General features: G+C 34.6%; 1 protein-coding gene across 1 annotated transcript in view; it reads left to right on the forward strand.

Moving 5' to 3' along the window:
* Nucleotides 1–26,794, forward strand: part of ERBIN (erbb2 interacting protein) — a 122,426-nt gene that overhangs the window by 44,905 nt on the left and 50,727 nt on the right. The window contains exons 6-13 of the mRNA XM_042782537.1: nucleotides 5,666–5,729; nucleotides 8,734–8,808; nucleotides 9,425–9,569; nucleotides 11,147–11,219; nucleotides 11,529–11,658; nucleotides 12,477–12,592; nucleotides 13,831–13,900; nucleotides 20,369–20,468. Of these exons, the coding sequence (XP_042638471.1) occupies nucleotides 5,666–5,729; nucleotides 8,734–8,808; nucleotides 9,425–9,569; nucleotides 11,147–11,219; nucleotides 11,529–11,658; nucleotides 12,477–12,592; nucleotides 13,831–13,900; nucleotides 20,369–20,468 (773 nt within the window). The remainder of the gene's footprint in view (nucleotides 1–5,665; nucleotides 5,730–8,733; nucleotides 8,809–9,424; nucleotides 9,570–11,146; nucleotides 11,220–11,528; nucleotides 11,659–12,476; nucleotides 12,593–13,830; nucleotides 13,901–20,368; nucleotides 20,469–26,794) is intronic.

The raw sequence follows: 26,794 nt of genomic DNA on the forward strand, positions 1-26,794 counted from the left end.
TTGAGCTTGATGTCCCCTGTGTAATTGTCACCTTTTGAGGAGGGAAGCATTTCCAATTTCCCTAGGTGTTAGTTTGTTTACTCAGCTTCTGTAGTGATCTTATTTATATCTGGTATAACGTTTACCACATTTCTTTAATGCATCTGTTTTTATACTTGTCATTTCCTTCTTCCCTGACCAGCATGTACTGTCTTTTTCAGAAGTGACATGCCCTTGGAAACAATACACAAAATGTTTACAGCACACGTAGGAAAATAACGTGTGAAGAAGTTGTGCAGTAGGTGTAAAAGACATACAACATGTGTGTTGTTTGCGTACAAATATGGTATACACAGTTGTAAGACATTGAGGGCAAGAGTATAGTTTTCATTTCCAAAGGACATTATGTATTAGAGAGAGAGAGAGTTTGTTTTGTTTTGTTTTTTATCTGACTTACAACATATTTGAGTTAAAATAAATCTCGATTACACTGGCTTTTTTTTTTTTTTAACATCTTGTGGTTAGTAATATGGATTGCACTGTTGCAGCATATAATTTGCTGATGTTTATATGTAATGTTTCCAACCCCCAAAAGACAGAAAAATATTGCATTTATAAAATGATATACTGATAATAACAGGCAATAATAAAAACTGAAAAAAGAAAAAAAGTATTTGACTTATTTCAGAACTGACTTATAATGGAGTCATCAGAATGTAATCCTGTTGTAATTGTTAGTTCAGCAGAATGAAGTTTATAGTGATGGTGTGAATACAAGTTAAAGTTATGTTTAATATTAAAATTCAGAAAGTTTAAGTGTTTTACAAATTTGATACTCAAAACTTGACTCTCCAAAGTAAGTTCTGAGATTTGAATAGCCAACATGTAAAATGTTTATTGTAATTTAAGTCTATTATTTATGGTCTTTCTGCTATCACAGTCATTTAACTCCTTTTAAAGGTTCAAATTGCTTTTGCAACCTTAATTCTTTCCTACTTTCTTTTCAAGATTTATGATAAAACTTTTTTTTTAAATACTTAGTGTTTTAGGTAAAAGTTTATACAGCAAATTAGGTTTCCCTTTGACAGTTATCATACAAATTGTATGTTTTTACCACAATAAAATAAAGTAAAACCTTTTATTTTATTTGGACCTCATAAACTATAAAAAGGCCATACTATTAAATTTACCAACAATCATGTCCATCAGTTATGTGACTGTACTTTTTTTATGATCAAAGATAAGAGCAGTGTGAAGTGCTGTTTTATATATTTTTTAACAGACCCTAAGGTTTATTCATTAATGTTTTAAAGAATTACTGTTGTATTATATAGAAAAAATAAATTAAAAAAAAAAAACCCTAGAACTTGTACAGTTTGAAATGAATTACAAATAATCAACAGTTATTTATTTGTATTCAGAAGCATTAAGGTATTCATAACAGCTCTTCTTCCAAGTTTGTTAGAAAATCAAGTAAAGAAAAAAAATCATAAGTAAACTACCCAGTAACATTTCACTTTATATTTTATACTATACATTTTATACTATAGCTTGTTGTTGTTGTTGTTGTTGTTGTTATGTGCCGTCGAGTCAGCCCTGACTCATAGCGACCCCTCCTTGGGTTTCCGAGGCAGTATCACTACGGAAGTAGGATTGCCCAACCTTCCTTCCGAGGAGTGGCTGATGGGTTTGAACCGCCAGCCATCTGGTGAGCAGTCAAGTGCCTTAGCCACTATGCTACCAGAGCTTACTTAGTATGAATTTTTACCTTTGCAAGAACCTCTTGCATTTCTTGAAATATTAATAAATTCTCCTGAAATCAAATGCAAAAAAAAGGATAATGACTTCAGAAGATATTTTTAGTTTAAGGTATGTAGTTAAGGGAAATTAAATACCACCATAGCTGGAATGCACTGGACCAAGAACACTAATAAGGGAGGAGATGCTGTACATTGAGGCAGGAGAGGAGAAGGTAAAAATGAGTTATATCTAAATGAATTTGAGAGGTAAAAAGAAAAAAATTTGTGGGAGATTGTTTCTATTTTCTGCTTAAAGTAGGAAATGGACTTTCATGTAGATATAATTTTCTTTCTTAGAATTCTGAAGTATGTAGAGTAGGATGTTGCCATTATTAGGCACAGAGAGTTCCAGTGGAAGTACCATTTGGACTTCATATTTATCTAAATATATCTCCTGTTTTTTAATTATATATCTGTATCTTCATGTTTTCCTAAATCTTTGTTAAACCTTTTCTTTTCTAGGAAGTTGTCTATAATTGAATAACCCCAATGCACTCCTTTTCTTTTTTGTACCTTTTTCTAAAACTGATATGTGTTAGTTTCATAATTTACCCTCACTGATATGTGTTCAGTTGCTGCATGCAAATTTTCTACTATCTAGTCATTGTTACTATAGTGAAGAAATGCAGGATTACCTTTTTTCCTTTTTCTCTTCTTGAAATTCTCTTTGCATTTTCCAAATTTTGACCTGGTACAGTAGTGTGAATATGAGAGTTTAAATTAAATAGCATGAGATTCTGTACTTCTGAAGAAAGATCCTGGAAACACCTTTTGTTTTGTCATAAAGCAAGCTGGAAGTTATTTACAGGTTCTCTGTAGCAAGAGAGAGATGAGTGGGGGAAGTGGAATTACAGTATTTCATCCATAAAAACCAAACTCACTGCTATGGAATCAGTTCTGACTCATAGCGACCCCCATTGGGTTTCCAAGGCGGTACGTCTTTTTGGAAGTAGATTGCCCTATCTTCTCTCTGTGGAGCAGCTGTTGGGATTGAACTGCCAACCTCTGGTTAGCAGCCAAATGCCTTAGGCACTGCACCACCAGAGCCCCTTATAGTACTTCATAGTGCTTAAGAAAATAGGCACTCAGGAAATCTAAGTTAAATAAAGCAACTTTGAGAAAAAACAAGGCGTTGTGCGATCAAGGAAATAAAAGGTACTGTGATACAGTGGCATATTTAAAATGGAAGGATTGGAGAGATGGTGTATTTATATATATATATGTATTTCTTTAAAAAGCTGGAGAAATAATTTTAACTGAATTTGAATTTACTTAATTTTTAATTTGTTGATTTTCCAAAATACTGACTATTGTGTGTGTGTGTTCTTGTGTTCAGGTTTAAGAAGCCTGTTTGGTTTATAATTATGTTAATTTTCAAATTATTATGAATCTCAAAGTGTAATATATTGGTAATAAGATAATAACTGTATTTTAGTACTAATTTGTATTACCTAAAATACTTTATCATTTTATTTTAAATTGTGATTTGGATGAAAGTTTACAGAGCAAATTCATTTTTCATACAGCAGGTCATATACATTTTGCTTCATGACATTGACTATAGTTCCCACAACATAATAGCTCTCTTCCTACTTCCTCCTTGTAGTTACCTCTTTCCTGTGTTCTTTCCTGTGCATTTCTGCCCTCTGAGTTATCTCCCTGTGCAAATACTGCCCTTCTGTTCTCCCATGATTGATTGTTGTAAGGAGTGTTTCTACCTCGTGTAAATGTTCACCCTATATGCCTGCCTATTGTTTGGCTGGAAGCCATGGGAGTGAGTTTAATTCCAGACCTGAAGTATAACTAGGAGCCATAGTCTCGGGAGTCTCACAGGGCTCTGTCAGACCAGTAAACCTGGTCTTTTTTTTTTTAATGTTCTTTTGAGTTTTGTTCCACATTATTCTCCCACTTTATCCAGGATCTCCTGCACTGGTCCCTTTCCTAGTGATTGACAGTATTAGCTGGGCACTATCTAGTTCATCTAATTTCGTGGTCATATATGCTGAGATTTCTGTAATCCATTAGTCCCCTTGTTTCCATGTGTCTTTGGTTTTCTTCATCCTTCTTTGTGCTGGTTGAGGAGAGGCCCATTATTGCATCTGGATGGCTGCTTGCAAGCTTTAAGACCCCAGTCGCTACTCACCAAAGTAGACTGTAGAACAATGTTTTTGTGTAGTATGTTATGCCAATTGAGCTTGGTGTCTCCTGTGACCATGGTCCCGAGCCCACAGGTCCAATAACTTGCTCCATCAGGGTGGTTGACTGTGCCTAAGACGTTATCATAACTTTGCTGCCTGTTAGTTCTAATTATGTGGACATTCTTACAGCACATACAAATGTGTATGTAGAAATATCATCTGCCAACCTTATATACGGTCAGGGGTATATTCCCTTTTGCCTAGCCATACCTGATCATTCAGCCTGTCTACCCATCTACTTACCCATAGATTGTTTGTTATCACTGATAACACAGTATTGTATATGTAACAGGTTTTATCGTTGTTATCTGTACCTCTTGTGCACCTCTCTGTGTCTTCCTTTTCCTTAGTGTTATTGTTGGTCACTCAATTTTGGTATATTGCCTTTCCCTTCACCCAAATCAGTGCTTGTTTCTACCTATCTAGCAGTGTTCCCTCTCCTCCCCTCCCATCTCTTGCAACCAACAAAGAAAGTTTCCTTCCATATATAAACCTTTCCTTGACTTTTTACATTAGTAAACTAATACAGAATCTGTCCTTCTGTGATTGACTTATTTCACTCAGCATAATGTCCTCCGTGTTTATCCACGTTATGTAGTGTTTCACAATGTTCTATATTGTTCTTCAATGTATTCCATTGTGTGTATGTACCATAGGTTGCATAACCTAAAGCTAAAAAACCAAATGCACTGCCACCAAGTTAGATCTGACTCATAGCAACCCATCCTTGGGTTACCAGAGTGGTATCACTACGAAAGTAGATTGCCCAACCTTCCTTCCGAGGAGTGGCTGGTGGGTTTGAACCACCAGCCTTCTGGTTAGCAGTCACATGCCTTAGGCACTACACTACCAGAGCTCCTGCATAACCTAAAATATTTTTTAAATGGTGAGTTCTTTGTCTTTGTAGCATGTCAGTGTACAAAATAGTGCTGTTTTATACAAATAGCAATTTAAGAGTATACGTATATTTGATTTAATTAGCAATTGGTTTTAATAGTTGCCTTTTAGATGGAGAGATAAAGTACAGTTTATTTTATTTACTTACAAAATCAGTTTATACATTTTGCAAGACCCTGTAGTTGTGGAAAAGTTGGTATTAATCGAGGATTTAAAATTGTATAGTTGTAGCTTTAATTTGAAATAAATATCATCAGTATTTGTGATTTTCATAACACTTTATTTTGAATTGTGTTGAAAAGGTGGCTGTTGAATTTAACCAGAAAATGTGGGGAAAAACTTAATACTTACTCTTCTTAGAATTTTTAAAATTATTTTTGAGTTACAGGCATTTTAAATTTTACAAATATATGAGCAGACTTGAAGAATGGTGGTAATAACATGTTGCTATCAGATAGGCTCATAAGCTGATTTTTATAATATGAAAATTTGTTCTGTGAAAAAAAATGTAGGCCAATTATTCATATTCTGGCCTGTCCATTTAAATTTACTGTGATTACATCTTTAGAAGCCAAGTAAGATGACATGAGAAATTAGAAGGAATAATTGATAAGAACTTTTTATGTAGAAATTAAAAATGACTTTTCTTAGGAAATTGTTATTTTGCAAATAAGTGAAAATCTGTAATTTATTAAATACTACATAAGAATTTTTAAAATTTGGAAATTTGAAGGCTTCCATGTGATTAATATTTCTGTATACTTAAGTCTTTTATTAATCCATTTTGAATAGAACCATGAATAGATTGACCCAGCTTGAAAGACTGGATTTGGGAAGTAATGAATTCACAGAAGTGGTAAGTATGTCACTATCTATTATTATTGTTTGTGATTGGTTCAGATTCACAACAATCCTGTCTACAACAGCAGCCCTGAGCTCATCTTGTTCTTTCACCAATTTCCCTAGTGTAATTAGGACCAACCAGCCAGCTTCTTTATACTCCTCATGCTGATAAAATTGCAGAAAAGTATCAAATATGCAATAACTCAGAACCTCACTTGTCAAAAATACTTTTTCTATTGGTAGTACCATTTTGTATATGGGGAGCTCTGGTGGTGTAGTAGGCACTCTGGTGGCATAGTGCCTAAGGCATTTGACTGCTAACCAGAAGGCTGGTGGTTAAAACCCCCCAGCCACTCCTCAGAAGGAAGGTTGGGCAATCTACTTTCGTAGTGATACCGCCTTAGAAACCCAAGGAGGGGTTGCTATGAATTGGAACTGACTCAGTGGCAGGGTGTTGTGTTGCATTGTGTTGGTGGTGTAGTGCCTAAGGCATTTGACTGCTAACCAGAAGGCTGGTGATTCAACCCACCAGACACTCTTCGAAAGGAAGATTGGCTAATCGAAGTACTTCTGTAAGAAAGTACATGGAGATACCATGTTGGAAACCCAAGGAGGGGTTGTTATAAGTTGGTATCAACTCGACGGCAGTGAGTTTGGTTTTATTTTGTGTATTAATGTTGCCACCTCATGCCATGGATTAGCAGGGCCCTCTTTACTAGTGGAGGCAGAGTCATCAGTGCCCTTACAACTAATCAAACTAGAGAATCAAAACAGAATTGGTGAGAACCAATTTAGGAAACTTATTCTATGATTTTGTTTCTCTAGAACCACTCCCAGAATCAAATGTCTTAGACTGGATTTTCTAGAGAAGAAAGACCAGTAAAGCTTAGAGAGAGAGAAAGAGAAATTTATTTTAGGAAAAGGGCTCACACAGTTATAGAGACTGGCAAGTCCCAAGTTCCTGGATCACATGTCAAGCTGGAACCTTTTCCTGACTCACCCAGCTGCAGGGGCTGACAAGCTCAATATTGCCAGGTAGTGTAACAGGCTGCTGACTTTGGTGGATGATGACTCCCAGATCAGCAGGCAAAATGGTGGATTATTGGCTTACAGGACAGCTATAGGCAGCACGACAGGATCCAGATCTACAGAAAGTCGTCAAATTTTCCCAGGTAGTTTATATATCTATATAAACCAGACTCACTGCCATCGAGTTGATTCAACTCATAGCGACCCTTCCTTGAGTTTCCGAGGCAGTATCTCTGCAGAAGTAGGCTGCCCAGTTTTCCTTCCAAAGAGTTTCTGGTGGGTTTGAACCTCTAGCCTTCTGCTTAGCAGTCAATGCCTTAGGCAGTATGCAACCAGAGCTCCATCTATCTATCTATCTATATCTATCTATCTATGTATATGTATATATGAAGCAGGCCACATCCCCATGGAAACTCCCTTTCAATTGATTGGCTGCTCAAAGCATACACATCAGATCTCATCATGGGGATGACCATACCACACCTGCTTAAACCTCTCAGAATCATGGTCCAGCCCAGTTGACACACAACCTTAACTGTCACAACCATCATTAACATTTCTAAATTATGTTTACAAATTTGATGTTTAAAATTTTGGTAGATTTCAAATGATAGTCTTTAGAATAAGAATTTCTTGGCCCTTTTAGCTGTAATATTGCCCTATGGGTGTCATATTGTACATTTGCTCACTAAATAGACACCCAGATGTTTTGGGTACCTCATGTTTTCTTTAAACTACTCTTCTTATTAATCTTTATTATGTTTTAACTTGGGAGCTCTGGTGGCATAGTGCCTAAGGCATTTGACTGCTAACCAGAAGTCTGGAGGTTCAAACCCACCACCCACTCCTCAGAAGGAAGACTGAGCAGTCTACTTCTGTAGAGATACCACCTCGAAAACCCAAGGAGGGGTCACTGTGAGTCGCAATCGACTCGACAGCACCGAGTTTGGTTTTTCTTTTGTATGTTTGAAACTCTCTTCATCAATTTTAGTTGAAGTTTAAAATAGCAGAGTATTCTCATAATGTAGTTACAGTTTGATTGATTAAATTTTTCTTTGTTACTGGATGTATCTTGTCTTTTCCCTTCCCTTTTTTTTTTTTCATATTTTTCCCCCTGTATTAATATCACCAGGAAGCATCTTTGTGGTTTTTCTAAGATGAGATCACTTCTCTAAAAGGCTTCACCTTTTTATTAAGAATGGATGAGTTTTTATTTCACTCTTGCCAGCTTTGGATCTTATTTTTTTCTTTATTAATCATGTAATACTTCATCCTGTTATGTAATACAAATCCTAAATGAGTTTTATGTAATTTACTGTTTTAGAATGACTGTCAGAGTTCCTCCTTCAGTCTCTGAGTGGTGCTAACAGTTAACGTGCTTAGCTGTTAACTCAAAGGTTGGAGGTTTGAGTCTAGAAAAGTGTTGGAAGAAAGGCCTGGCTACCTACTTTCAAAAAATCAGCCATTGAAAACTTGGAAGCACAGTTCTGTGTGGCACTTGTGAGATCACCATGAACCAGAATTAAGGACAAACATTTTTTTAAAATGTTATTGTAGTAACTGTAATGTAGTTGAAAGGCTCAAGTCCTGGCTGTGCCTTTTTTGTTGTTGTTGTAAGCTGTGGGTCTTTGGGCAGTGTACTTACTTAACTTACTTAGTTAACAGTAAAGTATGTGTTGCATACTTTACAAGTTGCTGCCAGGATTAAATAAAATAATGTTTTTGAATTTTTGGTAAATGCTAAAGCACTGTCCAATATTATTTAAACTAATATATGCTAACAGTACTTATACCTCTGTTCTTAAAATGTTAAGAGATACTGGATTGTATTTCAGATTATTCACAATTGTTCTTTACAGTAGCTGAAACTATATTTTGTATTTAAACTTTTGAAACTAAATAGTTATCATTAAAAATCCCCAGGAGGTTCTCTTGCTAAATAAAGACACATTCACATAATATTTTTTTCTCTCTCCCTATCCAAACAGCCTGAAGTACTTGAGCAACTAAGTGGATTAAAAGAATTTTGGATGGATGGTAACAGACTGACTTTTATTCCAGGAGTATGTATATCAAATGTTAAATGCTTTTACTTATTGTTGTTGATCCTTTGCAGTTTTATTAATTGTGTACTTACTATTAATTAGTAAGTAGAGGATTTTATTTAATTATTAGTAGCGTTAAACAGAAACAAATTAATTCTTTTTTTTTGGTTAACTATGAACAAACTCTTGATTAATATCAGAAAACTTTTTAAATAAACTTTGTGTAATTGTCTGTTCTTGATACTCTGCATTGTGTTCCTGCCAGTCTTAGCAGTTGACCTTATATTCTAATGCTGTTTGCCCAAGAAATTGATAAAACACCAGTTTTCCCATGTGTAGACTTTCTGTCTTTTCAACTGGCAAATTATATATTCTCAGATCTAAAGAAGTCATAAGCATCCCCATACTTGCTATTTCTCTTACAAATGATGAGTAGCTGAGTTCTCAAATGGAAATATGTGTCTTTTGTCATTCTGCTGGGCTAAAATCAGTAGGAACTCTTAACTTTTATTACTGATACATTACTAAAAATATTTTTATAAGTCCTCTTTCTCATATGAATATTTAATTATGAATTCTAAACTTTTTACAAATTACTGAATGGAGTTAACTAGATTTCCTTTTTTTCTTACAGTTTATTGGTAGTTTGAAACAGCTCACATATTTAGATGTTTCTAAAAATAATATTGAAATGGTGGAAGAAGGAATTTCAGCATGTGAAAATCTTCAGGACCTCCTGTTATCAAGCAATTCACTGCAACAACTGCCTGAGACTATTGGTTTGTATTGCTTTCAAATTCATATAATTAGTTTTTACTAAAATGAAATCTAAGAAATTAAATCTTTGCCCCTGCTTGATTACAAGCTTCCATATAATATTATTAAAATATATTTATTTGAAGGTAGTTTTTCTGTATTGCTACGGGATCAGATCTTAATTTAACTATTTTCCTGATGTGTAATCAGTTGTACAATTCACTTTACTCCTTTGCTGACATTATTTTGCTTTTCTTTACTATAAGGAAATACCATTAATAACATTTTAATTCCATATAAGAAGTTAGCTTACCCATAACTCTTGATCTTAGCCCTTATCTGGTAACTTTTACCAGGACTACTTCATTATAGAGTCACAGGCAAGAAAATAGACTAAATTAAGCAACTCCTGTCTGAGCTCTATAATTGTTTTTGAGACTATATTTATAGATTTGGTTGTCTGATGATGTGTGTTAAGTGAATGGAATTATTTTGAAAAAGGACCAAAAACCTTAATCTCTGCATCTTGGTGGAGGAAGGGTGTGTGTCAAGGTTGTATCCTTTCCCCATTTTTATTTAATCTGTATGCTGAGCACATAATCCAAGAAGCTGAACAATATGAAGAAGAACACAGCATCAAGATTGAAGAAAGACTCACTAACAGTCTGTAATATGCAGATGACACAAGCTTGTTTGCTGAAAGTGAAGATGACTTTTGAAGCACTTATTGATGAAGATTAAAGACTACAGTTGTAGTGTGGATTGCACCTCAGCATGAAATGAAAATCTTCACAACTGGCACAGTAAAGCAGTATCATGATAAATGGAGAAAAGATTAAATTTGTCAAAGATTTCTTATTACTTGGCTCTGCAATCAACACCCATGGAAGCAGCAGTCGGGAAATCAGATGCCGTATTGCACCGGGCAAATCTGCTCCAAAAGACCTCTTTAAAGTGCTGAAGAGAAAAGATGTCTCCTTGAAGAATAAGGTGCGCCTAACCCAAGCCATGGTGTTCTCAGTCGCCTCATATGCATGCAAAGGCTGGGCAGTGAATAAGGAAGACCAAGGAAAAGTTGATGCTTTTGAGTTGTGGTGTGGGAGAACAAATCTGTGCTGTAGGAAATGCAGCCGGAATGCTTCGTGGAAGTGAGAATGGTCAGCCGTCGTCTCACCTACTTTGGTTATGTTGTCAGAAGGAACCATTCCCTGGAGAAGGATATCATGCTTGGTAAAGTGGAAGGCCAACGAAAAAGGGGAAAACCCTCAATTAGATGGATTAACACAGTGGCTATAACGATGGGCTCAAACATAACAAGGATTGTGAGGGTGGTGCAAGAGTGAGCGGTGTTTCATTCTGTTGTACATAGGGTCACTAAGAGTTGGAGCTGACTCAACAACAGCACCTAACAGCAACAACAAGAGGTGATAATATAGGTGAAAATTGTAGGATAAGGAGTAGAGAGTGATAGTTTTGAGATGGTGTCTCTTGGGTACATTAATCAGGAAAGTTCTTTGTGATTCATGCCAAATGTAATAGGTGCTGATGGTGGATTTGCTTCTAGTTCTTACTGATAATTTTTGTGTTATTTTCTCAATAGGTTCATTGAAGAAGATAACAACTCTTAAAATAGATGAAAACCAATTAATGTATCTACCAGAATCTATAGGAGGGTAAGATTTTTATTTTTAAAAAACTAGAAGATTTTGCTTTCAGTTCAGCACTCCATGTGTAAATATTTTCAGATAATTGCATAAAAAACTGCTAGAAGAGACTTAATAAATGTTTAAGTAATTGGTATACAGGTGGTCATATTTATAATAAAGATAGGCGGACCACTTTATTGATAAAATTTAGGTTAGTAGAATGGAAAGTTTCCTTAAGTTTATTAAGGTCAGGATCAAATGTTTATAAATTATTAAATTTTGGATTATACATATCAAACCTTTTTAAAATAATCTTTTTTTTTATTATTATTAAAGGTTGACATCAATAGAAGAACTGGACTGTAGTTTCAATGAAATTGAAGCTTTGCCTTCATCTATTGGGCAGCTTACTAATATAAGAACTTTTGCTGCAGATCATAATTTTTTACAACAGTTACCACCGGAGGTACTGTTTTTAAATTTGGTTTAGTTTTTTAACTTTTCATCTTTTTCTAATTATTTTTATTGTAACTTTCTAGTTTATTTTTCTGTCCTACATAATTATAAAAAACCCACTGCTGTCAAGTCATATATCGTTGAGTAATTTTCAAAATAATAATTAGTTACTTTGATTGAGAAGAGGTATCTAAATATTTTCCTTTAATATTAATAGTATTTAAAAAGTGAAAATGTAATTCCTTTTGCAAAATTTAATATTTTGCCTAACTTTCAAAAATGATATTTTACATATAAAATATATTGATTAACCAATGGTCAATTTAAAAAAAAACTATTATGTGTATAAAACAAAAAGTTTGTCATTCTCACTGTTTTTACAGATACAATTCAGTGACATTAATTACATTCACTGTGTTGTGCTACCATCACTACTAGCCGTTTCCAAAAGTTTTCCATCACTCCAATCAGAAACACGGTATCCTTTGAGCAGTAATTCCCATTCCTGCTTCCTCTCATCCTCTCATAACCACTTGAAAGCTTTTGTCTCTATGCATTTGCCATTCTAGAGATTTCATATAAATGGGCTTATAAATTTTTCCTTTTATGTCTGATTTATTTCACTAAGCATAAAGTTTTCAAGGTTCATCATTTCATATGTCGTAGCATGTCAGAATTTCATTTCTCTGAGTAATTTTCCATTGTACATATGTGTCACATACAAAATGATGGACACTGAGGTTGTTTTGGTTATTGTGAATAGTGTAGCAGTGAGCATCAGTGTACAATAAACCAAATGCTTGATTTTTAAATTTGTTTCTCTTTCAGATTGGAAGTTGGAAAAATATAACTGTGCTATTTCTTCATTCTAATAAACTTGAGATACTTCCAGAGGAAATGGGTGATATGCAAAAATTAAAAGTCATCAATTTAAGTGATAATAGGTTTGTAATGTTTTGTTCATCCGTTGGTTTATGGAAAACATTGATTGAATGGAATTAAAATTTCACATGATATGTGATAGAAAGTTTAATGCTTGTTTCCCTTTTGACATATTTTTATTTTTTAATTACAATTTTCACCTGAAAGGATGATCTGATTTTTCTTATGTTAGTTATCATGCTATTTGGCATTGTTCTTTTTGGGTTAACTTCAGCTGTAGAACGTTTTTTTTTTTCATGGTAACCTTTTACGTCTATAGCTTAATGCATATCTTCACCTTAATGCTGCTGTTCAACAAAACAGCTTTTGAATCTAATCTAATGCTTGTATCTTTGGGGCACAGGTATAGTTAGGCATTCACTCACGTAGTTTGGGCAACGAAGCCAGGGTATAGACCAAATAAATTACTAGGGTTGCTGAGTTAGAAGTTAAGCAGAATGTCTATGATTTTTCCTCAAAGAGAGGAGAAAATTAAGACTCCTAGTTAAGGTGACTCACTTCTAGTTAAGGTCACACAAGGTATAAGGTAGAAATTTAAATTAAACCCAGTTTTCTTACTGGTATTCTCAATTCCGTTTCATTTAAAAAGAACTGCTGCTTTTAAATTAAGTTCCTGTTTTAGCTTATATTTTCTACCCCAAGACTTCAGTACTAAGTGCTAGCAGATTGCCTTAGAAGATAGGCATAGAAGAATAGACAGATTTGTTAGCAGGATTGAAGTCGATAATCCTATTTTAAATAGAGTCCCATTTTAATTTAGCGTTTGAATGAGTATTTATATTACTTTGTTTTTACTCATTATCACCTTAGAATAGTCATCTTGTGTATGAAAGTACTGTCTCTCAAAGCATTGTTTCTTGTAACAGTATGTTCTCTCTAAATATAAATAAAACCGCCAAAGTACTTTTGTGATACATTGCTTAATGTGTCCAAGTGTTTGCTCTAAGGCAGACAGTTAAATTTTTTTTGACAGACAGCTTTTTGGAGGTTATTAGATAATCCATTTTCCGGCCAGCTGAATTGATACAACTGAACAATTTTTTAAAAAACCATAGTCTTATAAACCTGTATAATATTTTATGTCCTATTCAGAGGTCTATGTTGGGTTATCCCCCAAAGTAACTGTTTCTCTCTTTAAAATAATACAGTATTATTTAGGAGGCCATTAAATTTAGCTCTCAAATAATTTTAAATCTTCTCCTATTAAAGTTTAATTTTTCTTTGTATTTTTTCCCTACAGATTAAAGAATTTGCCCTTTAGCTTTACAAAGCTGCAGCAATTGACAGCTATGTGGCTCTCAGATAATCAGGTAGGCATTCTAATTTTGTAAAGTATTATATTCTAATTTTATTAAATAATGGTACATTCTAATTTACATAGAAACATTTAAGAGCAGTTATGTATGTACTCTGATACACATTATAAAACATTTATGCAGAAAAGTTTTAGTAAATATTTAGAAACACATAATTTAATGAAGTTGGGGTAACAAATCCTGCAGGATTTAATTTCCCCTAAATCTGTGAAGAAAAGATACATAGATTAGGAAATTATCATATTTGTGTAGAAGATTGATCATTTAAATTGTGTTTCTAATTGGATACTTCCCAGTCCTCAAAGAAGTTTTTCTAGAATATTCGAGAGTTACTCCATGAACTTTTTCTATCTAACATTTATAATAGGCCATGAACTGTTTGTGGAGCTGGGAATGTGTTGATGAAGCAAATAGAATCTTATTCCCATTGAGCTGGGCAAGAAGGACAAAAAAGTACACAGTGAAGTTGCAGGTGGTGGTAAATGCTATTAAGAAATGAGATAGGCATTAAAAACATAGCTGGGTTGGAGCAGATGTTGTTGTTAGGTGCTGTCAAGTTCGCGCTGACTCATAGTGACTCTGTGTACAATGTAGAACAAAATACTGCCTGGTTGTGCACCATCCTCACAATCCTTGCTGTACTTGAGCCCATTGCTGCAGGCACTGTGTCAGTCCATCTTGTTCAGGGTCTTCCTCTTTATCGCTGATCTCCACTTTACCAAGCATGACATCCTTCTCCAGGGAATGGTCCATTCTGACAACATGACCAAAGTAGGTGAGCGAAGTCTGGCCATTTTTGCTTCCACTGGAAATTCCAGATGCACTTCTTCCTGGACATATTGTTTGTTCTTCAGGCCATCCATGGTGTTTTCAGTATTCTTTGCCAACACCACAATTCAAAAGCATCAACTCTTCTTCAGTCTTCCTTATATACTGTCCAGTTCTCACATGCATTTGAGGCGATTGAAAATACCATGGCTTGGGTTAGGTGCATATTAGTCTTCAAAGTAACATCTTTGCTCTTCAACACTTTAAAGAGGTCTTTTGCAGTACGTCTGCCTAGTGGCCTAGTGCATTACAATGTCTCATTTTTCAACTACTGTTTCCATTGATGTTGATTGTGGATCTAAATAATATGACATCTTTAACAACTTCAGTCTTTTCTCCATTTATTGTGATGCTTCTTATTGTTCCACTTGTGAGGATTTTTCTTTTCTTTATGTTGAGGTACAATCCATACTGCAGACTGTAGTCTTTAATCATCAGTAAGTACTTCAAGTCATCTTCACTTTCAGCAAGCAGGGTTGTGTTATCTGTATATTGTAGATTGTTAATGAGTCTTTCTCAAATCCTGATGCTGCATTTTTCTTCATATAGTCCATATAGTTGGAGTAGATGTCCAGTTTTCAATAGAGTGATTGGGCAGTGTCTCTTTTATGAGGAAACAGTAGAGCAGAGTACCAAATTATATCAGGATTGAGCCATGCATATCCTTGAGGGGCAGGATGGAACATTTAGGGAACATTCAGTGTAAAGGCCCTAATACGGGAATGAGCTTGGTATATTTGTGATTTAAATGAATGCCCAGTGGACTGTATTGTAATGAGCGGGGAGGAATTGTATAAGCTTAGATCAGAGAGGAAAACTAATACCAGATCATTTAGAGTCTTCTACAGGATGTAGTACTTGGAATTTTACTCTGGGTTAGATGGAGGTCTGTTGGAGTATTTCGAGCCAAGGAATGGTAAGATTGAGTTATATTTTTGAAAGAAAATTCTCACTGTTGTATGAAGAATAAACTGTGGGTGATAAGGGGTGAGGGTGGTTTATTCAATATGAGAAGCTTAAATAGTAGTAAGGGGGCTTTTCTAATAGTCCAGAAGAAATATATTGGTGAGCGTCAACTAGTGTGATAATATGGAGTTTATGAGAAGAGTTCAGATAGGGATATATTTTTAAGATATTACCAGTAGAACTTACTGATGGACAAAATGTGGAACTTCAGAAGAAAAATCAAGTATGACTGCTAGGCTTTTAACCTGAGCAAGTACAATGTTTGAGTTACTATTTTCTGAAACAAGGGAGACAAAGGAAAAGGAGCGAGTTTGGGGGTAATATCTAGAATTTGATTTTTGACATTGTTAAATTTGAGAAGTGTGTTATATGTTAAAGTAGTAATATCAAATCTGGAGTTTAAGTTTGGAACTCATGTGTTGGCTGGAGATAAAAATCTGAGAGTCAATACTGTACAAATAAAGGATTTAAAACTATGAAATGGATGAGATTACAAGGGAGAAGGAATAGATAGAGAAAAAAGAAAGGCCAAAGATTGAGTCCAGGTTAAAGGATATCCAGAAAGAAGAATGAGAAAGCCATCTGAAGGAAGTCGAATACTGCTGATGGGTCAGACTGCTAATTGAATATTGGGTTTCTGGTTTAAAAGTAATTGCTGACCTTGGCATCAGAGCATTTTCAATGAAATGATGGGAATGAAAGCCTGATTTGAGTATATTAAAATGAATGTAGACCCCCTGAGACTATCACCACGAAGACACTCTTCAGTCCAGAACTGATCCTAGCCCCTAAGGCCATCTTCTAAAGAAATAGCAGAATGGCATGCAAAATGAATATTACCAGTAAGATCAGGGTCTTATTTCAAAATAATCATGATGAGATAGATGATAAAGGGTCAGAGAGACTATAGTATTGGAAAATGAACAAACAACACAATTAAAAAATATGTTGACACATTGTGATGAATGTAACTAATGTCACAGAACAATTTGTGTTGAAAATGTCAGGTGGAAACCTAACGTGCTGTGTAAACTTTCACCAAAAATTCAATAAAATATTATTTTTCAAAAAAATGAGTGTGGAGTTAAGGAAGTCAAGACACTGAATATATTTTATTGCCCTAGTGATGCTTTATGGAGCTCTGGTGGTGTAATGGTTAAGGCATTTGGCTGCTAACCAGATGGTCAGCAGTTCAAACCCACTAGCGACTCCACTGAAGAAAGTATAGGCACTCTGTTTCTATTAAGACTTGCAGCCTTGGAAACCCAGTGGGAGTCACTATGAGTCATAATCAACTCGGTGACAGTGGGTTTGGTTTGAGTTAAATTTTAGTATTTCATGCATGCAGATAGTAGCTATATATTTCAGCTATTAAAAGCATATTATACAGAGAATAAATGTCTTGGGTTCAATTTGAAATGTTTAGTTTTCAGTCTGAGAATTCACATGTAGACTTTGGCACATGATATGTCTTAGTAGTAAATATTCTATTTACTAGTGTTTGAGTTATAGTTGAAAGGAATCTTAGAGATTGTCTTTTTGAAATCTGCTGCTTTAATGGATGAAAAATCTCCTTTATAATGTCACCGAAAATAGTGGATTATAGGTCCTAAAAAAGTGTAGTGTATGACAGTAGTGAAAGAATTAGAAAATACTATTCAGGAAGTTAAGGATATTGATTTAAAATCTGCCAAGGGAAAAATGAAAGGCTGACTTATTATCTTGAAATATGAGTGAAGTATTTTCCACATCTGTTACCATGTTTTTCTTGTGATAAATGGTTTTTAACAAAGTTAAATATACATTTTGTTAGTGTTTTTAATAGGAGCTCTGGTAGCATAGTGCCTAAGGCATGTGACTGCTAACCAGAAGGCTGGTGGTTCAAACCCACCAGCCACTCCTTGGAAGGAAGTTTGGGCAATCTACTTCCGCAGTGATATTGCCTCGGAAACTCAAAGGGGGTTTTGCTATGAGTCGGGGCCGACTTGACGGCACATAGCAAGACAACAACAGTGTTTTTAATTAAAAAAAAAAAAAAATTACTGCTTAGCATTTGATTTTGCACACAATCATATAATAATTCCTCTAAAACTGTATTTTCTCACAGTGGAATACACTGGTCTCATAGGATGCTCATAAGTTCCATAATCAAATTAGGAAACTATAATATATCTCTGTTTTGTTTTATATTAGCAGCTCTGAGATTACTGTGGTAAAGAAACCCACTTGTCTGTTTATTTCAGAATTCTCCAAACTCTTTAACTGAGAACTTTTTACAGCTAACACCCACTAATATCCTAAAGCCTTAAGTTATTGTTGATTCATCTTATGAATTGGACTATTGTATTTACTTTTTTTTGTAAATTTGAAAAGAAAGTATTAAGATGATGAGATAATTGCTTTTCTTAGCGCTTGAACAAAGTGATTATTGCTTCTATTAAATGTTTCAGTTCACATATGTTAATTTTTTTATCTGTTAATTGATGATTGCCATTTTTTTATTTGGTTTCAGGAAACATTTGCAGGGCCCTGTTTAATGCATACCAACTATAGTGTGAATGAGACTTAACTTCTTTCTTGAAGAACTCTCATTTTAATTTTATTAATATAATAGCATTTTTTGGATAAATTAATACCAGAAAATTATCCCAGATAGCTCATATTACTGAAAGTATGTAGTATCTAATATGGTTTCTGTATATTTATAGTTTTATCTCATTCTTCCCTTTCTCCTCCCCATTTGTTAATTACAGTAATTCCTTACTATACAATGTGTAATCATTGTGCTGTAAAAGAACAAAGGAGGGGGTATATGAAAAAAGTTTACTTGTGAATTATGGAAATAAGTTGTTCCTGGTTATTTCACTGACCAGGTAGAGCATAGTATCTACTGTTCAACATGCAGTGCTTTTCTGGAGTACGTCTGAACACTTGAGCAGAACATTTGTTTGTTCATTTACTCTTTCCCTCATTCATTTTTGTTATCATACTTACTGAAGAATGGCTTTCTGCCAGGCAAGCTAAGGTGGGGGAAACAAGGACATACAATTTTAATATAATATTTTAAAAGCTTTGGTTGGACTACGTTTCTGAATCAAACTAGAAAGATAACTTGAGGCAGTAAAGACAAGTTTCTCAGAGGTGGAAATGCTTGAATTGCCTTTTCAAAGAGAAAAAAGATTTAAACAAACAAAAGGTAGCAGTTCTGGTTCGAAGGACTACTATGAGAATAAGCACTTAGGTGCCTGCAGCCTAATGTATTTGATCCTGTGCAAGTGGTCCTTAAGACCAAAGCATACCCAGAGAGGTGGACAGGAACTCATTCATGAAAGACCTTGTATGCCATGGAAAGGATGGCAAATACAATTTATTGATTTTTTTTTTTTAATCTTACGTATCAACTCTAATCTTTTACAAGTGACTTCCTAAAGAATTGTATTGCAGAATCTGAGATCATATTCAGGCTCAGTGCAAAAGTGCTGTGGTTAGGGTGACTATAACTTATTGTCCATACTATGACACTGTTGAGAGTGAAAGGGGCTCCGCTGATAATTATGTCAAAACAGTATGTATAAAATGGATATTGGGCATTCTAGTTATGAACAATTAAGCATATCTGCCTTGAATAAAGAAGGAAGAACAGTGACCCTTATCATACATGTTTGTCAGTCCCAGTACAGGAGAGGGAACTAGTTTAACATCTGAACGGGCAAATGGTATGTTCAGATTGATATTTTTAGAACTGCCATTTTCATCTGTGGAGATAAAGAAAAAATGCTGAAAATGTGAAGAAGTTTGAGACATAGGGCAGTTTGTTTACTGTGAAACCAGTAGAGGGCACAAAAGAAATATTTGAATGAGAATAAGATTACAGGGTGGAATTTGATAGCTGCAAGGTTTCTATGAAAAAGGATCCAGAGAATTTATAGGTTGGCTATTTGAAGGGAGAATTGGGAACTCCTCTGCCCATCTGGAGTCAGCCAGGGCTTGGATTGGTAGGGTTTTAGGTGAATAGGTGTCAAAAAGAATTAGTTAGATTAACAAGTAAGTTGATAGTACAAGGCACTCAGTTAAGAAAAAAGTCTTATGAAAACATGAGGTTTAAAAGTCTGAAGATAACTGAGGTTTCTAGTTCTACCAGAGTGACTTGTGTTGCCATTAATAAAGACAGGAAACATACGGGAAGGAAAGACAAGCAGTTTATAATATAACGTTTATTTTAAACATTCTCTCTTCAGCTGATAATTAGAATAAACCTTTAGATAACTAGACCAAACTTTCCAAATGATTTCTACAAAATCATCTTTCCAAGGAGGGGAGTACTAGACTGGACAAAATAACATAAAATAGAAAGTCCTATTTTAAAACTATTAAATAAATTGCTGTGATAACAATTATTAGGCCATGGGTACTTAGTATATGAAACATTTTTTTAATTGTTTTGATAGTACAGTGATAATTGCAAAACGATGTGAGTTTGTTTATAATAAAAACCAAGTTTTATTTTTAGATTTTTATAAAATTTCAAACTAAAGATTTAAAAATGCTATTATGTATATTTAAATTTGCCTTTGTAATCCACAAGTTGATATTTTATAGAAGACAAATAACTGAGTATGTATTTGCTTTAGGATTGTTGAAAATTAAGCATTTATTTTCTTTCTCTAGTCCAAACCCCTGATACCTCTTCAAAAAGAGACTGATTCAGAGACTCAGAAAATGGTGCTTACTAACTACATGTTCCCTCAGCAGCCAAGGACTGAGGATGGTAGGAATTTAAGAATTTCTTTTCCTTCCTTTTTTTTTTTTCAAATACTGACTTCTCAAAGCAAAATGTGAATTGAATTTTAAGTTTCAAAGATCTAGGCTCATTTGAATGGAATTTGGAGAATTGATTTTAAAAGACCTCTCAAAGTAAGACATCTGAGGTTTATAAGACAGTTAAATTTAGGGGTATAGGTCTACCATACATATACTTCCTTATCCTTGAACTTAAGTAGCTAACTTCATCTATTTCAGATCTCTCCATTTAGGTAAATGTCAGGAATATATATATTTAGTATAACGTGGTAAGAACTATTGAACAATATTTTGTTCTCTTCTGTTGTAGACTTCATACCACTCTTGGATTTACACACTACATCAAGATAATCTGTAATACTATGACTATACATTTTTACCTCCAAGCCTTTAATAGGGATAATTTTGCCAAAAAAGGGGAATAATCTTCTACTATTAACCACAAATATTTCACAAATTATAGTATAGAAGCCTTTTACACTAAGAAGCAAGTTGTTTCTGTTATGTTGTACTGTGAGTATATATAATGTTTATTACATGGTTTACTTAAAATATATTATTTCTATGTATATATCTTTCTGAAACCCAAGAAAATCTGGGTGGTCTAAAGTTATTTATAAATTAACTTAGTACGAAAATAGTGAAGAACAAGTAATTCTTTAAATTAATGATTAGTCTTAATTTATAAAATAGAGTTTAGGCAAGATATATAAATTATTGAACTTCAGTTTCCTTATCTTGAAATGAGGATAATAGTATTTATTTTGGAGAGTTGTTACAAAAGATGAGAAATAATTTATTGCTCTTTCAAAGAAGAACATTAAAGACTTCTTTGATACAGGGTATTATTATCAAATGAGTGGGTATATTTAATGAGATCGATTTAGGTGAAGCAACACTTAACTTTTGAATTTAATTGGTTCAGACTTGTGAGATATGAGAGGCGTATAACTTCATTCACATTAGAAGGCTTGTCTTGGAGAATAGGTTTACAAACGAGATTTCTCTTCCATGTGTTTAAATCTACTCCCCAACCTCCATATTTAGCAAAATAATAAAATGTAAAAATATGTATCTATGACAAAATATAGTATACTGAAGTGGTTGGTGTTCATGTAGTACTTTATGTAAGTACTGTGTGTGCGCTAGAAATTGCTGCTATTGCTGCGGTGGTGGCGGTGATTCTCAGTTACCCTTGAATTAACTCCAATTGATAGTGACCTTATGTCTAATACAACTAAAGGATGCCTAGTCCTGAGCCAAATTTAAAAATAGGCTTGCAAACTCTGGCTTATGCTACAGCTAGTGCAGTGTGGGAAATTACAGCAAATTCTTGGATACATCAGTAGAAGTTTTTGTTTGTTTGCCTTAGTCATTAGGACTCATGTCTCAAATTTTTGCTTTTACTTGTCTCTGAAGATGGTTTCTGGATAATAGGAAATAGTAAGAGTGAACATTCCATAAATATAATCAGCTATATAGTGTATTCAGGAACTCTGGTGGCACAGTGCCTGAGGCATTTGACTGCTAACCAGAAGGCTGGCGGTTCAAAGCCACCAGCCACTCCTCAGAAGGAAGATTGGGCAATCTACTTCCATAGAGATACTGCCTTGGGAACCCAAGGAGGGAGGGGTCACTATGAGTCAAATCTACTTGACAGCATTGAGTTTGGCTTTTGATATATAGTATGTTCAAATAATACTTCTTTCATATAGGAAGATAGAATGCTAATACTTCTTAAAACATTTTTGAAGGAAAAGATGGAATGAGTTCTTTAGTGTAGAGAAGAGACCTTAATGCCTTGTGTCTTGTGTTGACAAACTATTTCAATAAAATAAAAATTTAGTAAATATTTTAGGCTTTGTAGGCCATACACATTGTTGCAGCTACTTAACTCTGCCATTTCAGTGCATAAGGAGCCACAGACGATATGTAAACAAATGATCATAAATGTCTTCTAATAAAACTTGATATTATTCATGTAATTTTCATGTGTCATGAAATGTTATCCTTTTTCCTTTTTTCCAAGTATTTAAAAATATAAAAACTATTCTTTTGTGTTATGTGTGTATATGTGTGATTTGGGCAAAAGTATACATAGAAAATTGATTCTTCATACAACATTTCATATACATTTTGTTTCATGACATACATTGCAATCTCCATAATGTAACAGCGCTCTTCCCCCTTCTTCCTCCTTATAGTTACCTTTTCCCTGTGTCCTTCTTTCCTGTGCATTCCTGCCTTCTGAGCTATCTCCCTGTACAGATACTGCCCTTCTGATCTCTATGTTTGATTGCTCTGAGGAGTGTACCTGTCTGGTGTACATGTTCACCTTATATGCTTATCTGTTGTTTGGCTGGAAGCTACCAGAGTTGAGTTCAGTTCCAGGCCTGAAGGGTGACTAGGGATCATAGTCTTGGGGAACTTAACCAGCCTCTATCAGACCAGTAAGCTGGGTCTTTTTTTAATGATTTTGAGTTTTGCTCCACAGAAAAATGTAAAAACCATTGTTAACTCAGTGACTATATAAAAGCAGGTGGTGGTTTTTTTGTTTTGTTTTGTTTTGTTTTTGTATAGGTCTTTTGTGACTCTCGTTAGATTTATTCCTAAGTACTTTTGGGTCGTTATTATAAATGGTATTGTTTTCCTAATTTCCTTTTCAAAGTTCTCTTTATTAGTGTAAAGGAAGCTGACTGATTGTTTACATTGATCTTAAGCCATGCCACTTTGCTAAATCTTTAAATTAGTTCCAGTAATTTTCCTTCTGAGTCTTTGGGATATTTTTATGTATAGGATCACATCATCTGCATATAAAGATCATTTTACTTCTTCTTTGCCAGTTTGAATTCCTTTTATTTACCTTTCTTGCCTCACTGTTCTGATACTGCCCTCAAGTCATATCGGCTCATAGTGAGCCCTCTTTGGGTTTCTAAGGCAGTGTCTCTATGGAAATAGATTGCCCAGTCTCCTTCTGAGGAGTGGCTGGTGGCTTTGAACCGCCAGCCTTCTGGTTAGCAGTCAAATGCCTTAGGCACTACGCCACCAGAGCTCCTCCTCACTGCTCTGATAGGACATCCAATACAATACTGAACAGGAATGGTGATAAAGGATATCTTTGTCTACTATCCATTTGTAAGGGGGAATGCTTTCTGACTATCTCCATTGAGACTGATATTGGCCATTTTTTTTTATATGCCCTTAATTATGTTGACAAATTTCCTTTCTATTCCTGTTTTGTTCAACATTTTTATCAGGAATGGGTGCAGAAGGTTGGCAGTTCAAACCCACTAGCCGCTCTGCAAAAGGAAGTTGGGACAATCTACTTCTGTAAAGATTTACTGTCTCAAAAACTCAATGGGGGTCACTATGAGTTGGAATTGACTCAGTGGCAGTGAGTTTGTGTATTTTTTATGTTTATGTGAGGGATGTTGGTCTCTAATTTTCTTTTTTAATAGTGTTTTTGCCTTGATTTGATATCAGGGTTATGTTCACTTCATAAAATGAATTCAGGAGTATTCCCTCCTTTTTCTTTATTCTGGAATAGTTTGAATAGGATTGGTGTCAGCTCTTCTCAGAATGTTGGGTAGAATTTGCCAGTGAAGCCACCTGAGCCAGAGCTTTTTTTTGTTGAGAGGTTTTTTTTTTTTTTTTAATCTGTTCAATTTCATCTTTTGTTATTGGTCTATTCAGATTTTCTACTTCAGGTTGTATTAGTTTAGGTAGATAGTGTGTTTTTAGAAATCTATCAGTTTCTTCTAGGTTTTCACATTTGTGGGAGCTTAGTTCTGCTAATATCCTGTTATTATCCTTTTTATTTCAGTTGGTTCTTTTTTTTATTATTTTTATTTTTTTATTGTGATTTGGGTGAAAGTTTACAGAGCAAATTCATTTTCCATACAGCAGTTCACATACACTTTGTCTCATGACGTTGACTGCAATTTCCCACAATGCAACCACTCGTCTCACACTGCTTTCCCATAGTTACCTCTTCCCTATGTCCTTCCCTCTGTGCACTCCTGCCCTGCAAGCTGTCTTCCTGTGCATGCACAGCCCTTCTATTAGTCCAAGATTGATCTCTCCAAGGAGTCTATCTACCTAATGTAAATGTTCAGCTCATATGCCTGTCTTTTGTTTGGCTTTGTTTCCACCAGGCTATCAGACCAACAAACCTGGTCTTTCCCTTTTTTTAATTTTTTATGATTTTCAGTTTTATTCCAAATTGTTCTCCCACTTGATCCTCCTCTAAGTGGTTGACAGTGGTAGCTGGGCACCATCTAGTTCTTCTGGTCTCATAGTCATATAGGCTGAGGATCGCATGGTATACCAGTCACTTGGACTAATTGTTTCCATGTATCTTTGGTTTTCTTCATTCTTCTTTGCTTTGGATGAGGAGAGACCCATTGTTGCATCTAGATGGCCACTGGCAAGCTTTTAAGATCCCAGTGGTTACTCGCCAAAGTAGGATATAGAACAATGTTTTTGTGTAGTATTTTATGCCAATTAGGTTTGATGTCCCCTGTGACCATGGTCCCAAGCCCACAGGTCCAACTAAAGTAGTAATAAATGTTCTTATCTTAATCATTTTTTGTTTTCTGAATTTTTAATTTTATTCTGAAAATTCCCACAAATCTCTGGTTTTCTGTCTTTAAGATGGAAATCTTCTTGTATTCTATGTTCCATGGATGCTGCAAAGATAATCGAAGTGAAGAAAGTACATTTAACACTACTTCTCTCAGTCATTCTTCTGTTATAAAGAAGGGGTCAAAACTATGGCTCATGGGCCATGTATGGCCTACTGCTTGTTTTTGTGTGGCCCATAAGTTACAAATAGTTTTTACTTTTGTAATCTCATTTTGCCTTTAGAGAACTCTTAACTTTGTACCCCAGTTAAGTGAAATATTATTCTCACAAGAAAATTTCATTCTTCTCATCAGTAAACCTGAATTAAAAAAAATTGTACTGAAAGATTATCATTATTGTATTTTTATTTTGTCATTAAAAATTTTGTGGAAAATTTTTTTCCACAATAAATACCAATATAATATCCTTGATTTAGCCTCCTAAATGAAAAAGCTTAAACTATTTGCAATCTGACCCCTTACATAAAAACCTTTCTGACCCCCCTCCTCTAAATCATTATTTAGACCCTGTCCTAATTATGGGTATATTCATGCTCAGATTTTTCTTCTTAACGGTTTTCACTGTAATACCTTATTATCATTTCATGCTTTAAATCTACCAGGCCTCTTCCTTTCTATCATTTCTATTTATTTCCTTGCCATTTCTTCTTAAAAGAGATTATATTTCAATTAAGAAATTTATTTGTTATCCAGAATAGATAAATCCATAGGGGCAGGAAATAAACTAATGGTTGACAAGGGGTGGAGAGAAAGGAATGGAAAGATCCTGTGGAATGGGTACAGAGTTTCCTTTTGGAATGATGAAAGCATTTTGGAACTAGATCAGGTAGTGGTTGCACAACACTGTGAATGTACAAAGTGCATTGTACATTTTATAATGGTTTATTTTATGTTATATGGATCTTACTGTAATTAATATATACATTTTTAAGAAAATTTAAAAAGAAATTTATTTCTGATATGAAGAATAGAAGTAACAATAAAGGGAATATTACCACTTTTATTTTTTGCTTTTGAAAATGTGGTTAGAGTAGAAGGATCTACAGTGGAAAAGTCCTACATATAGCAGTATAATTTATGATATTCTGAGTCCTCTTGGAGTTCATGTGCCACTTAAAGTATCTCATTATTGGTATTATAAGGATAGCACTGTAACATATTATATTCATAATACTAAATGAAGACTATATTGACGTGGCTGAGAGAGTGAATTTCCTTTCAAGTGTACAAAAAGGTTTTCCTTCATCCTAGTACCTCTAAGAAATAGATGAGTCAGGAAATACACCATTCTTGGGTTGAAGTTTTTTACATCGTTTTTAAAGAAGTAGATATTTTGTTGACATTTAAATAATTTGTCTTTATTGACTACCTATATGTGTTATGTTAGATCTAAGTGCTCTAAGACAAGATCCCTTGCCCTCCAAGAAGCTCATGATCTGGAGGGATATAATGGTAAACAAATTTGAAGAGGAAGGGATGAAAACCTGGGCTTAGGTAGAGAAATTGCAGCAGTATATTGATAGAGAACTTCCAGAGTTTCAAGCCGGATTCAGAAGAGGACGTGGAGCAAGGGATATCATAGCTGTTGTCAGATGGATCTCGGCTCAAGGCAAAGAATACCAGAAAGATGTTGACTTGTGTTTTATTGACT

Source organism: Orycteropus afer, unplaced genomic scaffold (assembly GCF_000298275.1).
Source record: "Orycteropus afer afer isolate SDZICR_OR568_19922 unplaced genomic scaffold, OryAfe1.0 scaffold00362, whole genome shotgun sequence".
Classification (NCBI taxonomy): Eukaryota; Metazoa; Chordata; class Mammalia; order Tubulidentata; family Orycteropodidae; genus Orycteropus; species Orycteropus afer.